The sequence below is a fragment of the Phalaenopsis equestris genome, unplaced genomic scaffold (assembly GCF_001263595.1).
Source record: "Phalaenopsis equestris unplaced genomic scaffold, ASM126359v1 Scaffold000657, whole genome shotgun sequence".
NCBI classification, from domain to species: domain Eukaryota; kingdom Viridiplantae; phylum Streptophyta; class Magnoliopsida; order Asparagales; family Orchidaceae; genus Phalaenopsis; species Phalaenopsis equestris.
This window is the reverse complement of record NW_018165097.1, coordinates 248618-264140: the sequence shown is the minus strand read 5'-3', so window position 1 is coordinate 264140 and position 15523 is coordinate 248618. Positions and strand designations below refer to the sequence as shown.

Below are 15523 nucleotides of genomic sequence, written 5' to 3'. Positions count from 1 at the left end.
GGTAATTCAATTTATTATTACTGTTGCTTTCAATGAGCGAACTCACTAGTTTTTGATGCTTTACATTCCACTGAATATGACCATGTGAATATTCCCCTTCTTATGCTTTCACATATGGGAAAGTCTTACAAGTTAAAACTTATTTAGTGCTTAAACAGCTGTTTTATAATTTTTTACTTGATGTTAAAAAGTCGCAGTTTGTATTGTTTCAGTTTCTGGGACTACCAGAGAGGTTCATGCCCTTGAGGAGGAACTTCTACCTGTCAGGCATATCGCCAAAAGGTGGAAAACAATTATATGAACTTTTATTTTACCAATTTGTAGTTGCATTTAAACGAAACACCTGATCTTGCTATCTGCTGCTCAGAATTAAGGGTAATAGTCCTAATGACATCTTGTAGTCATTTTTTATTTTTGAAAGCTGAAGTCTTGCTCCCTGTCTAACTCTCTCCCACTCCGGCTCCGTTTGGAAGGACTTTGGGAGCGCGTTGCAGGGAGCGGCCGCGAAGTTATGCCGTTTGGGAGCGCGTCAGGGCATGGTCGTCCCGCGTTGGAGGTCTAACTTTTTACGGATCGACCCCCGTCGTTCGACTTTCGTCCCCGCCGTTCGCCGTTCGACCTTCGACCTTCGTCTCCGCCATCTCACCTTCGATCTTCATCCCGATCTTCGTTCCGAGGGTTGGTTTTTTAAGGATCGAACCCTGCTTTTGCTCTTTTGTCTCTTCTTCCTCACCACTCCGCAGGTAAACGAAAGCACGAGTCTAATGTCTACTCAGTGCCCGCTTTCCTCTCTGCGCCTCAAAAAATGAGAGAAATTATTAGGTGTGATTAGGGCATTTTCTAAGAGAGATTGATTGCCTTCTCCTCGCAGCTTACTCCCGAACGTCGGTACACTCTGCACTGCAGAATCTTACTTTCTTTCCCTTCAGTTCCAGAAGCCAATGGTTTTAATTTCTGCTCTCAAGTCTGTGGTTTTCAATTGCGTTTTGCCTGCATTCAAGGATATTGAGGCTTTAAACTTGTATCATGATATAAAAAAGATCAATATTTGAATGCTGAGACATGCCAAGATATTTATTAGTGTAATTTACGTTAGTTATATGTGACACTATTTGATGAATTTAAACTTCTAAAGTATCAAATACAATGTTATGACAGTTCTGTAAACAACTTTACTAAACAAGGGCGTAATGGACATTTACTGACAATGAAATTTAAGTAAATTTTTCTTTCATAGAAGTTGTTGCAGCAATTAAAATTTTTTTTGGTTCTTATCATTGATGCAATTTGAAGTTGATTTTACTTCATTATGATTTTCTCATTTTAATTCATCATCATTTTGAATTTATATTTCTGAATTATTAAATAAATGGGTGTCACAGTTCTGTTTAAAATAAATTAACTAAATAGGGGCAGAATGATCAATTTTCTAAAAACAATTACTCCACAACTATTTTCACACAGCTGCAACAAACAGTCTGCTAGCTTCCCCGCAGTAGCTTCCTGAGCAGCGCAGCTGCAGCTGTGCAAAACAGAGCCTTCATCTCTGTAATTCTCTCATGCTTTTTCTCTCTAAATGGAGAAAAAAGAAAAAGGAAAAAAAAGGAAAAAAAATCAAACTGGAAGAAGTGAAGAAAAAAAGAATGAAAGAAGAAAAATACTTATATATTTCATTCTCTCGTCGCAAGTTTGACTTTATGGTCTCGTTACTTCCCAATTATACTGCAAAGTAGCTCATCCCAACAAACAGACAACTAGTTTCCCCGCAGCAGCTTCCTGGGACAGCGTAGCTGCAGCTGCGCCAAACAGAGCTTTCATCTCTATCATTCTGTCTTTCTTTTTCTCTCTAAATGGAGAAAAGAAGAAAAAAGAAAAAAGAAGGAAAAAATTAAACTGTAAGAAGTGAAGAAAAAAAGAATGAAAGAAGAAAAATACTTATATATTTCATTCTCTCGTCGCAAGTTTGACTTTATTGTCTCGTTACTTCCCAATTATACTGCAAAGTAACTCATCTCAATGTTTAAGTGCTCACACGATTCAACTTTGTAATTATAAGTTGCATGCTTATTTTTTTTTGTACAGAACTCATACATGCGTTTTTTTACACGATAGTTATGTGGAAAGGAGAAAACTCATGTGTCTTTCTTGCATATTTTGAATAGAAGATTTGTGCTGCCTAAAGGAAAATTACCAAACATGTTTTTCTTGACTAATAAGTGAAGGAATATCCTTATTGCATGGAGATGGTTCCCTAGTTTGAACTTTGATTGGAGGAGTAACCTCATGCCATAACTTGTCCATCATTAGGGCTATCAAAAAGCTTGTCGATCATAAACAGCTCGTATTCGGCTCGATAAGTAGTTCGAGTTTGATTCGTTTGTTAAACAAACGAGTCGAACACTAACAAATTTTTTTTGTTCGAATTATAAATGAACCAAACACAAACAAAAAGTTATTTGTTCGTGTTCGATTCGTTTTGGTTCAAAACAAATAAATAATTAAAAATATCATTATAATATGTTTATATTAAAATTTTATGATATATTTAATAGAAAATTTTAAAATTGTAAATTTCATAAAAATATTATTAAAAAAATTTAGTATTGAATGTCTTAAAATTTTCGCAATCATTGGATGAGAGAAATCTCATGATATAAGTGATAAAATAAACCCTAATTCTATTATTTCAGTCGCGCTTTTCAAATTATTCTTTTATGTCATTCTTCGTTTCTCATTTACAAACATAACATAATTATGAGGTTGCTTTTATAAGTTTGATTTATATGCATCTTATTATAAATATGTGACTCTTCTTTGAACTGCAAATGCATAAATATTGAAGTGAATGTTGATGCATTAACAAATGTTGCACTTAATTCATAATTGACTGTTGGTTTATTAACAATTGTTGCAGTTGCTTTATTTATATACATAACATAGGTGCTTGCTGATTCATAAATATTGAAGTGGTTGTTGATACATACATAACATGAATTGGAGCTTGTAATGAACTTGATTAAAAAAAAAATATTACAGTCAATAGACCGACTCTTATAACATTTTTAAAAGTTTAAAACAGGGGTTGGTTCATTAGTAAATGTTGTTTTATCATGTAAACAATAAATATCTGGCAATTTTTTTATTTGTATATGTAAATAATACTTGTGTTAGCAAGATTTTAGTCCCTATTGATTCTTATGTCTGACCATTGTTTCTGTGTTTGACAAACGACAACAATGATTATATTTATAATATGGATCCTCTTGCAGTTACCAACTTATTTTTTCATTACAATTTTATGTTGTGAAATTGAATGAAATATCAAATGATAATTACAGAAGTGGTACATGAATTGTGTTATTGCTGATTTCATATGTGCACCATGTGGTGCAATTTCATGTTGTCAAATTTGATATTCTTTTTCTTTATGTCAATTGCTAACATATTTTCTTTTTATTGAATAAGATTGATGATATTTCTAACATATATACATTTAGTTTTTGTCATGCTAGTGGATTTGCCTCATTGAGATGTTTTATTATCTAGCATTTGCATAAGTTTATTTATTGTTGTTTACACATATCCATGAATGAAATCTCATTTGATATTATATTTTTATGTTTAGTTATTTACAATGTCAACATTTGAACAATCTCAATCTGCATCAACTGATGAACGATTACCAATTGCAATATAAGATGAAATTGATAGTTCTCATATTGTGCCTCAATATGTAAAGTAACTTTTGGAAGTACTAGTACTAAAATGCAAGCTAAGAAAGACAGAAAGAGAAAATCAACTGTCTGGGAGTATATTGTAGATATTAAATCCAATTCCAAGGGAGTTGAAGTATCGTTTGCTCAATACATTTGTTGTGAGAAAAAAATCCACAAACAAAAATCAGGCACAATCTCATAATTTCTTAGACACATTAAGGAATGTGATAAGATAAAAATAAATAGTCGATAACTAGTTGACTTATCTGACAAAATATAGAAGAATATGAACTTCTTACCTTTTTGAAGTTGACATTGAATCAAATATTTCTTATTTTCTATGATCTCAAAAATTATGATAAACAACTCATAAGAGAGGCATGTGCAAAGATGATGATTATACATATGAGTATCTATTCATGATTGTTCAATATATTTGGTTCAATATATCATTGAAAATATTGAATCCTAATTTTAAAAGTATTTCAAGGAACATCATAAAAAATGATTGCATGAAGGTTTATATGATTGTGGGAAAGAAAAACTTAAATGATGCCTTAAAGATGTTCACATGGTGTCTTTTACAACAGATTGTTGGACCTCTAATCATACTAACATATATGTGCTTAAATGCCTTTTATATCGATGAAACGTTGAAATTAAAAAATGTTATTATCAATTTTATTGAGTTAGAGCTTCCACATACGAAAATTTACATATGTTATATTATCTGTGAATATTTGTTGGAGTGGAAGCTACAAGACAAAATCTCCACAATTATCCTCAATACAATAATGTGGAGATTGTCTTGTAAACAAATTTTAATTATGAGGAAAGTTGCACTTTCATTATTTTTTTTTATGTGAGATATTGCACACATATCCTCAATATAATGGTTCAAGATAGATTAAAGAAGGTTCATGAAATCATCAAAAATATCAATCAGTGATTTATTTGAAAAACTCATTTGCGAGATTGCATAAGTTATAGAAGTGACAAAACAATTAAGAGTTCTAAATATAAGATCATTATCTATTGATGTCTCAACTTTCAATATATTAGAGTTTATATTTATTTATCGCAATGTTTTCCATCACTATGTATTTAGAGATGCTAACTGCAAATGATTGCCGGTTAATTCAGATTGGTTGAAATATGAGAAAATTAAAAAATTTCTTTCAGTCTTTATAATCCCTGATGCTCTATATCCTACTTTAAATTTATTTTTATCCACAATTATGCATGTTAAAAAGATTTTGATAGAAAAATCATTATTAAAAGATGATTATATGGTAAATATGGCTGAGTATGCAAATTAAATTCAACAAATATTGAGGGAAATATAATCTTCTGACGTTTATTGTAGCAATTTTAGACCCTAGATTGAAACTCAAATTTATTAATTACACATTCTCGAAGATATTTTAACATGATGAGGTTGATCAAAATCTTAAATAAATTCAAGTTGCCTTATGGGAAATATATCAAATTATGTTGTTACTTGCATATCTTCTAGTGGTACACATGTAATGTTTCAAATCAGAGATCATTATTTGCAGTTCATGCTATGATTTCCCCAAATTATTTTGACTCTATGTTTGAATTTCAAGATTTTATTGTAGTTTCTCGATCTGTGGATCCATAAAAAACTGATTTGCAAGTATACCTTGAGGAGAAATTATTTATGTGCATGAGTGAGAACTATGATGCGCTTGATTGGTGGAAGATGAATACATTAAAGTTTTAAGACTTTTGATTATGGCTTGAGATCTTTTGTCAATACCTATAACTACGGTTGCCCCAGAATCTGTTTTTAGTGTTGACGGTAGGATGTTGGATGATTATAAAAACAATTTATTCACTAAAACAGTTAATGTAAATAATGTAAATTCATAGCTATGAAAGGTCTTTTGTAGGGTAGACTTGACTTCATATGTCTTGTAGTTGAATATTAAATTTTCCCTTATCAAATATCTTTTGCTAAAAATAATTAATGAAAATAAATATTGATATCTAATATTTAAAAAAAAGAACTAGATATAGTATATTTAATGAAATGATTACTAAACGTGTCTTTGCATTTTTTTTAGTGGATTGAATCCAATTTAATGCAATAATCAATGCAGTAACTTTTTTTGTGGATAAGCTGCTTCTATAATCATCCAACGCTAAGGCTCCGTTTGGGGCTGCGTTTTTCGAGTGTCGCGACCCCAAATCAGAAAGTTAATATTTCTATCGCGAGCTTACCTTTGGCGGCAGCAGTCGATTGCCGTTAAAATGGAAGAAAGCCGGCCGCAGGGTCGACCCCGTGGCCTGGCTTTCTCGAGGGTTAATGCCTCCTTTGCCTCGCTCCAAATCTCCGCTCGAAAGCAACCTAGCCTTGTTCAGGAAACCACCGCTTCCCGCTCGATCATCCCGCTTCGCCCTTGCTCGTTGCTCCCTTCGCGAAGACTCCCCCTTCTCCTCCCCCTGTTCGGGAAACCGCCGCTTCCCACCCGCTCGATTGTCCCGCTCCGAAGCCCCTGCTCTTTGATCACTTCGCGAAGACTTCCCCTTCTCCTCCCCCTGCTAGGCCGGCCGCTGCTCGTCTACCACTGTCGCTCGGGTGTTTTGTGCTGATCGAAGCAGCTTGCCCCGTTCCGCCCCGCTCAAAACCGAAACCTGATTGAAGCAGGTATATCTCCTCCCAATTTTTTATCCCATATATTGTTGTAGTTCTTTTATTTAGACAACGTGCTCTGCAAAATGGATGAATAACAATTGCAATTAATATCAAAAGAAATTATTAGATATATAATTACATGAACTGTAACTTATGATTCTTATTCTAATTTCAAAATTTATCAAACTTGCATGTTAGAGTGGTAGATATGTTCTCTCTATAGTTCTTTGGTACTTATATGGATCAGCTAAACAGGACAAGTCTTTGCTTTATTTATTCATTTTATCTATTTTCTTATAATTTAAATGGTATTGGCTGGAGCAGAGCTTTCATTTATTGGATCACAAATTGCTTGAACTAACATTATAACCAATTTTTTTCTACAATTTGAGATATTCTATATTCTATTGTTGAAGTTTAGTCTGGCGGAGTGACCACCTCATTATTGTGCCACGAGTGAACTTCAGTTCTAGAATACGTGAAAACCTGAGATATGTTTAATCGACCAAATAGTACTTGATATTTGCACAAGTTTGATTTGATTTTTTACTTTCTACTTGATTTTAATTTTACGTTTCATGGTTTTGTTTTGATTTAGTCATAGCATGAGCAATAAACCTAAAGAGATTGCTACACCTGCATTGTGGGAAAAAGAAACAAAAATACTATTTTGCGATCTTTATCTTAAAGAGATTAAACGGGAAAATAGACCTACGACCTTTTTTAATAAAGAAGAGTGACAAAATATTATCAGATGTTTCAAGGAATGTACAGACATGAAGTACGACAAGTTGCAAATGAAGAACAAGTGAGACCAACTGAAGGACTGAAAAATTTGGAAAGAATTGAAGAGGGGATCTGCGGGTCTGGGTTGGGATCCAGTAAAAAGAACATTTGATGCACCTGATGAATGGTGGGCTAGCAGACTTGCGGTAAGAATTTTTTATACACTTTGTAATTTTGTATCTTCATATGTTTATTATTAATTGGGTGTTTATCAAATTTCATTATCAAATTTCATGTAGGTGGTGCAAAGAAGTTTAAGTTTTTTGGAGTAGAGCCTGAATTTGAGGAGAAACTCGATCGCATGTTTGGAGGCGTGGTTGCAACGGAGACCTATGCATGTAGCCCAAGCGAGACAGGGTTCGCTGACAATGCCGTGAATTTGGGAACCTTCGGAGATTCAATTGATTTCATTGACATCACCAGCCCGGATCAGAACAAATATGAAACAATTTCCCGTTCCAAACGTCCAAAGATTGGTAAAATAAAATCTGGTGTTTCTTCCCTCAGACTCGAGCTATCCGAGGCGGTTTCTTATTTCAAGGCAGAATGTCAGAGTTCTCAATCAAGCACTATCGAGGAGGCACTTGAAATCTTAAGCGCTACAACCGAAATTTATGCAGATGAAGATTTATATCTATTCGCAGCAGAATTAATAGAGGACCCGGTCCGTAGAGATATCTTTGCGAAGATGTCTGCCGCCCGCAGAGTGACATTTATTCGGCGTTTTTATAATCACATAAACATTTGAGATGTTTTCTATTTTTCATCCTTAGAACCTTTCTACTGCATTATCTTTTATGATTACTTGAACATTATTTGTTTTTTTCTTTCTAGAGTTGTACTTGTGGACTCTGTTGTACCCTTCTAATTATATGCAAACATCTCTTTTTTATGTCTCAAACCCTCATGCACTTGTCATTGTATTTATATTTAGGGATAACGATCACCATGAATGCAAATAGAAGAAGAAAAATAGAGGATCACATGGACTCACGAAGAAGAAAGCGGAAAGGGATGTTTCTGACGGTAATATGTTTGATGCACGAGTACTACAACGCGTACATTGATCGGTCGCCATGCATGACATCTTCATATATTGGTGATAAATGGGTTGGAGAGTTGTTTGCGGGGCACCCAACAAGATTTTTTAATATGTTTCGAATGAGAAAGACAATATTTATTAATCTCTTGGAATTACTCGTAGGAGCTCACGACCTTCATGGATCTTCGAGGACCACTCCACGTGAGGTGCTCGCAATAACACTATTTATATTATCCCAAAATGAGTCAATGCGAGGAGCGATGGAGCGGTTTCAGCACTCATCTGAAACAATAAGTACTTTTCAATCGGATTGAGCGCATTTGTTAGTCTGTCCTATCATGTCATTAGACCCATTGATTATAAGTTCGAGCAAACACCTGCTGAGATATCGAAGGATGCGTGATATATACCCTTCTTCAAGGTATTTTATCGAATGCAATATAGTTAATTTTGTTAGAGTTTCCAATGATATGTCGATACTAACATTAACTCAAATAGGACTACATAGGCGCGATTGATGGAATACATGTTGACGCACGTATCTCAAATAATGATAATGTTGCATTTATCGGTCGTTGTGGTAGCCCCACCCAAAAAGTCATGTCCGTCTGTGATTTCAACATGTGTTTCACTTTTGTTAAGTCTGGTTGGGAGGGCGGCGCACATGACGGTCGAGTTTTTAAATCTGCAATGCGGGATCCCAATACCAAATTTCCACATCCCCCTACAGGTACTCTCGGGATTGAGCTTATTGAATGCCAACTTAAATTTTCATATTAATTGTTCAATTTATCAGGTAAATAATATTTGGTCGATGCTGATTACCAATTGCAACGAGTGTATCTAAAACCATTTCCTGACACGAGATAGATTTTGCACGTGCAAACAACATTACACGAGGCCGAAAAAAAATGTTTAATAAAAGGCATTCATCGTTACGTGGTGTAATTGAGAGGACTTTTGGTGTGTGGAAAAAGAAATGGGTGATACTCCGTGATATGCCTCCCTACAATTTCTCCAAGCAGGTGCAAATTGTGTTTGCTACAATGACCCTCCATAATTACATTAGAAGACATCACTCACGTAACGATATCGACTTCCATTCGACGGAAGAGGAGATGAAAAAAATGTGCCTGTAGATACCTTTGAATATCGTTTAGGTCAGTCTTTCACATAAGTGGAGAATGATGCTTCAACCACCTGTAGATACCTTTGAATGCCGTTTAGGTCAGTTTTTCACATAAGTGGAGAATGATGCTTCAACCACCTGTACTATAGACGGAGAAGGTGCAAGTGAAATGACAGAATTGAGGGAACAAATAGCTAATGCGATAGCAGGAGCATGATTGGATTAAAGTTGCTTTTATGGATGATAAATCATGTTTATTTTGGATTTGAATAAACATTTATTATGGACATCATAAAAGTACATTCTTTCAAAGTATTTGGTGCATTTCTAGTTTTCCTAATTGTAGGTGATATTTACATTTTTCATTTCGAAGGCTTATAGTTTTTTTAATAAGCTTACTTTTATTGAAGAACTTAGACATGATTACCTTTGGCAAATTGCAAATCTATGTCAGATAGTTGTTCTTTTCTAGTATAATTTTGTTGTAGTGGTTAATGAAATACATTTTCTAGTTATACCTTTGGCAAATTGCAAATCTACATGTGAACCTCCTCCATGATTCCATAACTCCAGAAAACACACAATTGAATGGTAGCTTGTATATCTCTAGCGTAGTGAAGGTGGCTGAGAAACTTGGTTGGATTGAATGGAGAATGGCTTGTTTTTGGTTTTAATTGAATCTTCCTTGTGATGGGTACTGTTACTGTTGTGTTGAGAAGATTTTGGGTGAAATTTTGTGTGAATAACTTGGTATTTCTTTTACTTTGTGATTCAATGTTATTGTTATCAGTATCAATATGAAATAATATGGAAAAACTGTTAGTTGAGTTTGCAGGGATTTTTTTCTTTTTTTAAGCTACGATGACTTAAAAGGTTCATTTTGGTAATGATTGGTTTGTTAGGCAAAGTGAAAGATTTTTTGCTTTTTGTTTTTGGGCTTTCCAGTGGGTTCTTTCAATTGTTGTTTAGTTTTGGCTTGTTAAGTTTTTATGATAATTGGTTTTCTTTATTTTAGGAGTTTGGCCCTCTATTGGCAGATTTTCATGTCTCCTTTTGTATTTCTCTTGAGAAAAGATTTAACCAAGCTAAACTTTTACCAATTATAATCTTTGTGGGATGTAGACAAGAGCTGTAATCTGAGTATAATTGCTTTTTACTGCAAAGGAAAGTTCATGTTTCTTTTTTATGAGATAAATGAATCTTTTTTGGTTAAAACTCTTTGATTTCTCAACTGTTTTAACTCAACAAGAAAAAAGGAAAAACTCAACAATTACCCAAGTAGTTTGCCTAATTGCTTTTATTTTCTAGCTTTAAATCTTTTCTAGTTGCCATGATAACTGAAGGGTGAAAGCTACAAATTCAGACTTTCAATCCACTTTGGGGCTGGGATTGGTTCTATTTGCATGTTTTCAAAATTATTGGTTTAGAAAAATAAAAAGATTAAAAATTGCAGCCATTTTCAAATGATTGGATGACTGCAATTTTGTAACTTTACTTTTCATGGTGCTTGGAGATGTAAAAGACTCTGTTTTGCTAATGTTGTCAATATAATAATTGAGAATTTGTGGTCAATGACCAAACTTTTGCTTATTGCATGCAAATTATATTTTTGTGGAGTTTTGCAAGTTATTATTTATTCATACAACCAATTTGATAAAGTATTGCATGCCTTGTTATTTTAATTAGCTTATTTCACCAAGCAGTGCTTTTCATGTCCTGCTTTGAAGTGGTCTATGGGCTAAATTCATGATAATTTGTATTGCTTGTGCCATTACCAAGGAAATCTGCTTTCCCAAACAAATGCATTGATTTAGGAAATTGTGGACTCTAAAACATGCAAATGCATGATTAAAGTTAGAGATATTGTTGAGAAGTACTTGAGAAGTACATTTTGTACATTTTGGGAATTTGGGTGAGGTCATTCTTTTCTTTTGGAAAGTTAACTGGCTTATGGAGGAGTTGAATTTCCCATACCTGTTTTTTAATTTTTTTGCCAATGGCTTGAGTAACCTGGAACAATGTTTATCTTCCTGGTAAAATATAAAAGGTGCTCATCATATTGCAAACTTGATTCCATACATTTCCAGTTATGATTTGAGTTGGAAATAATCTAGCTTAATTCTACATAATTTTTTCAGCTGCATTTGATTGATAACTGGAACTTTCCATCATCGTTTTATTGCAGTAAATTTTTATATGTCATTAAGCACTTAAATTTATACCACCCAATTCCTTTGTATTTATATAACAGGTGTTAGATTTGTAAATTTATTGCTTAGGATTATAACAGTTGTGTTCAATATGCTCTTTCTTGTTTATGTACTGTTTACTTTTATGTATTTTTAAAATATCTGAAATAAAACCATATGGGTGGTATAAATGGAATATTTGGGTGGTATAAATATATAAAGTTAAGTTTAGGTGTTATATATGTAAGAACATAGGAATTGGAGGATTGGTTTGGAGGCCTACAGAACATTGTCCATTTTTTCATACAAGAGTGTAAGCTCTGCAAAATGGATTGACAATGCAGATTTTATATCCAATCTGGAGTACATAAGTTTGAACGGGTGCAAAATGGATGTACAGTGCAATTTTTATCTCCAATCACAACTCTAATTCAGAATCTAAAGCCAAAACAAAAATTACATTATAGTACAAGAGACAAAACCCATTCACATCAGTGCAATCCTTTGAGTCCTGATTCAAGATGGATTTGGTTTGCTTATGAGTACATCAAATCCTTAAAGATATTATAATTTTCTTATTTTTCTTGTAATTTTATTAATTTTATTTCTTTTTTTTTATAAAAATAAATTTTTACTTCAGAAGTTTAAAAAATGTAGTTGTTACAATCTTCTTTTAAACAGTTTTATCAAATATGGGCACCCTGGTCATTTTTTCAGAAACAGCTGCCCCCACAGCTATTTTAACACAACTGCACCAAACAGACAGTCAGCTTCCCCGCAGCAGCTTTCTGGGGCAGCACAGTTGCAGCTAAAAAGTTGGGAAGCTGCAGCTGCGCCAAACAGAGCCTAAAAACAGATTCTATGACAAACATGGTTATAGGTATTGATAAAATATTTGAAGCGCATCTGCAGCTGCAGCTTCCCAGCTTTTAGCTGCAGCTGTGCTGCCCCAGAATGCTGCTGCGGGGAAGCTGACTGTCTGTTTGGTGCAGTTGTGTTAAAATAGCTGTGGGGGCAGTTTTTCAAATACTTCACTGACTGATATTTTGGATGATTTCACGAACCTCTTTTAACTCATCTTGAACCATTATATTGAGGGTATGTGCACAATATCTTACACGAAAGAAAAACCACGAAAGTGCAGTTTTCCTCGTAATTTGAAAATTTGCTTTCAAGGAACTAGCTTTCAAAACATTATTATTTGCATTATTTAAAGTAATTATGGAGATTTTATTTTAGAGCTTCCACTCCAACAAATATTCATAGGTAATCACATATGCAAATTCTCGTATGTGGAGGCTGTAACTAAATAAAATCGACAATAACATTTTTTAATTTCTATGTTTCATCGATATAATGGTCAGTTAAGCACATATACCCTATAGTTTGATTAGTGGTTCAACAATCTGCAGTAAATGACACCATATGAACATTTTTAAGACAATATTTAAGAAGTTGTGAGGTTCATTGACTTTCATGTAAATCTCACAATTATAGACTTTCATGTAATCATTTTTTTTATGTTCATTGAAATACTTTCAAAGTTAGGATTTAATATTTTCAATAATATATTGAACCAAATATGTTGAATCATCATTAATGGATACTCATGTACAATCATCACTTTGCACTTCCTCTCTTATGAGCTGTTGATCATAATTTTTGAGATTATAGAAAATAATAATCTCTGATTTAGTGTCAGTTTCAAAAGACAAGAAGTTCATCTTCTTCTGTCTTTTATCTACTAAGTCAACTAGTTGTTGACTCTTTGCTTTTATCTTATCACATTCCCTAACGTAACGAAGAAGTTGAGATGTTGTGTCTGATTTTGGTTTGTGGATTTTTTTCTCACAGCAAATATATTGAGCAAACGATACTTCAACGCCCTTGGAATTTAATTTCTACAAAATACTCCCAGATAGTTGATTTTCTATTCTTGTCTTTCTTAGCTTGAATTTTGGTACTAGTACTATCAAAAGTTATGTTAACATATGAGGCAAAATATGAGAACTATCAATACTATCTTATATTGCAACTGACAATCGTTCTTCAGTTGATGTAGATTGAGATTGTTCAAATGTTGATACTATAAATAACTGAACAAAAAAATATAATATCACACGAGCTTTCATTCACGAATATGCGTAAGCGACAACAAATAAACTTATGCAAATGCTAGTTATAATAAAACATCTTAATGAGATAAATCTACTAGCATGACAAAACTATATGCATATATGTTAGAAATTTCACCAATCTTGTTAATAAAAAAATATGTTACCAATTGACAACATGAAAAAAAATATTAATTTGACAACATAAAATTGCACCACATGGTTCACATCTGAAATCACCAATGACATATTTCATGCACCACTTATGTAATTATCATTTGATATTTCACTCAATTTACAACATGAAATTACAATGAAAAAATAAGTTGGCAACTGTAAGAGAATACATGTTATAAATATAATCAATGTTATCATTTTTCAAACATAGAATCAATGGTTAGACTTAAGAATTTTTTAAGTTGTGAAATTTTAAATCATTAGCTTCCAAATCTTCAATATATGATAACTTGCACAAAAAAAAATATTAATTTGACCACATAAAATTGCACCACATGGTAGATATCTAAAATCATTAATAACACTTTTTATGCACCACTTTTGTAATTTTCATTTGATATTTCATTCAGTTTTACAACATGAAATTGCAATGAAAAAAAAGTTGGCAACTGCAAGAAGATCCATGTTATACATATAATTAATGTTATCGTTTGTCAAACATATAATCAATGGTTAGACATAAGAATTTTTCAAGTTTTGAAATTTTTAATCATTATCTTCCCAATCTTCAATATATAATAACTTACACAAAATTAGATAAGTTTATCTCATCAACAAAATAAGGAGTTATGAACGTAATAATAACTGTAAGAGAATCCATGTTAGTATACTCATAAAATTAGATATCTCTCATTTTGATTCTTGTAAACAAGGACCAAAATACTGCTAACATATGTGTTATTTACAGTTATAAATAAAAAAATTGTCAGATATTTATTGTTTACATGATAAACAACATTTACTAATGAATCAACATCTGTTTTAAACTTTTAATAAGATTATAAGGGTCAGTCTATTGAGTGTAGTATTTTTTTTTTATGAAGTTCATTACAAGCTCCGAATCATATTATGTATGTTTCAACAACTATTTCAACATTTATGAATCAACAACCACTTATTGTATGTATGCAAATAAATCAATCGCAATATTTGCTAATGAATTAACAATCATTTATGATTTAAGTGCAACATTTGCTAATGAATCAACGACCACTTTGACATTTATCCATTTGTAGATAAAAAAAGTGTCAAATCTTTATAATAAGATGTATATAAATCAAATTTACAGATCAACCTCAGAATTATGCTATGTATGTAAATGAGAAAAATTGGAGCATGAGATCTCATTTTAAAAAAATCATAGAATAAGATATAGATGTAGAAGCATAAAAAACTTACAAACAACAAAGTCTCAATGATGCATTTCTTTGTTTTTTTATATGTTATATTTGCAAGCAATATAACATTTAACAAAAAAACATACATAACATAAAATCTTTTAAACGTTGAAACTCGAAGGAATGTGGAAAAAATTAAGAAAACGACACATTTGAATGAAAATAAAATAAAAACTAAATCTCTAAAATATAAAATCGTTAGAACTTAGAAGTCATAAAGAGCTGAAGAAACTAAAGAGTCTTAAAAAGAAAATATCAATGAAATTAGCCAACTCTCTAAACGACTAGCCATCAAATGAGGAAAGTCATATTATCAATGATGTCTAACCTCCAATCTCACGGACTATAAATTTTTCAGAAAAAATATGACTTGGAAGAAGACAAACTAGAGAAAGTGAGAAACCCTAGTATGTTGCGAGGCCTTCCTTCCCTCGGAATGACAACAAAATGAAAATAGATCTATTGAGATG

General features: G+C 32.6%; 1 protein-coding gene across 5 annotated transcripts in view; it reads left to right on the top strand.

The window, feature by feature from the left end:
• Positions 1-212: 212 nt before the first annotated feature.
• The window catches only part of LOC110030107, a gene marked incomplete at its 5' end in the record, with an annotated part of 63722 nt that continues 48411 nt past the window's right edge, over positions 213-15523 (top strand). For all 5 annotated transcript variants that reach the window (XM_020732677.1, XM_020732678.1, XM_020732676.1 and 2 more), the window contains 1 exon segment: positions 213-282. In XM_020732677.1, the coding sequence (XP_020588336.1) occupies positions 213-282 (70 nt within the window).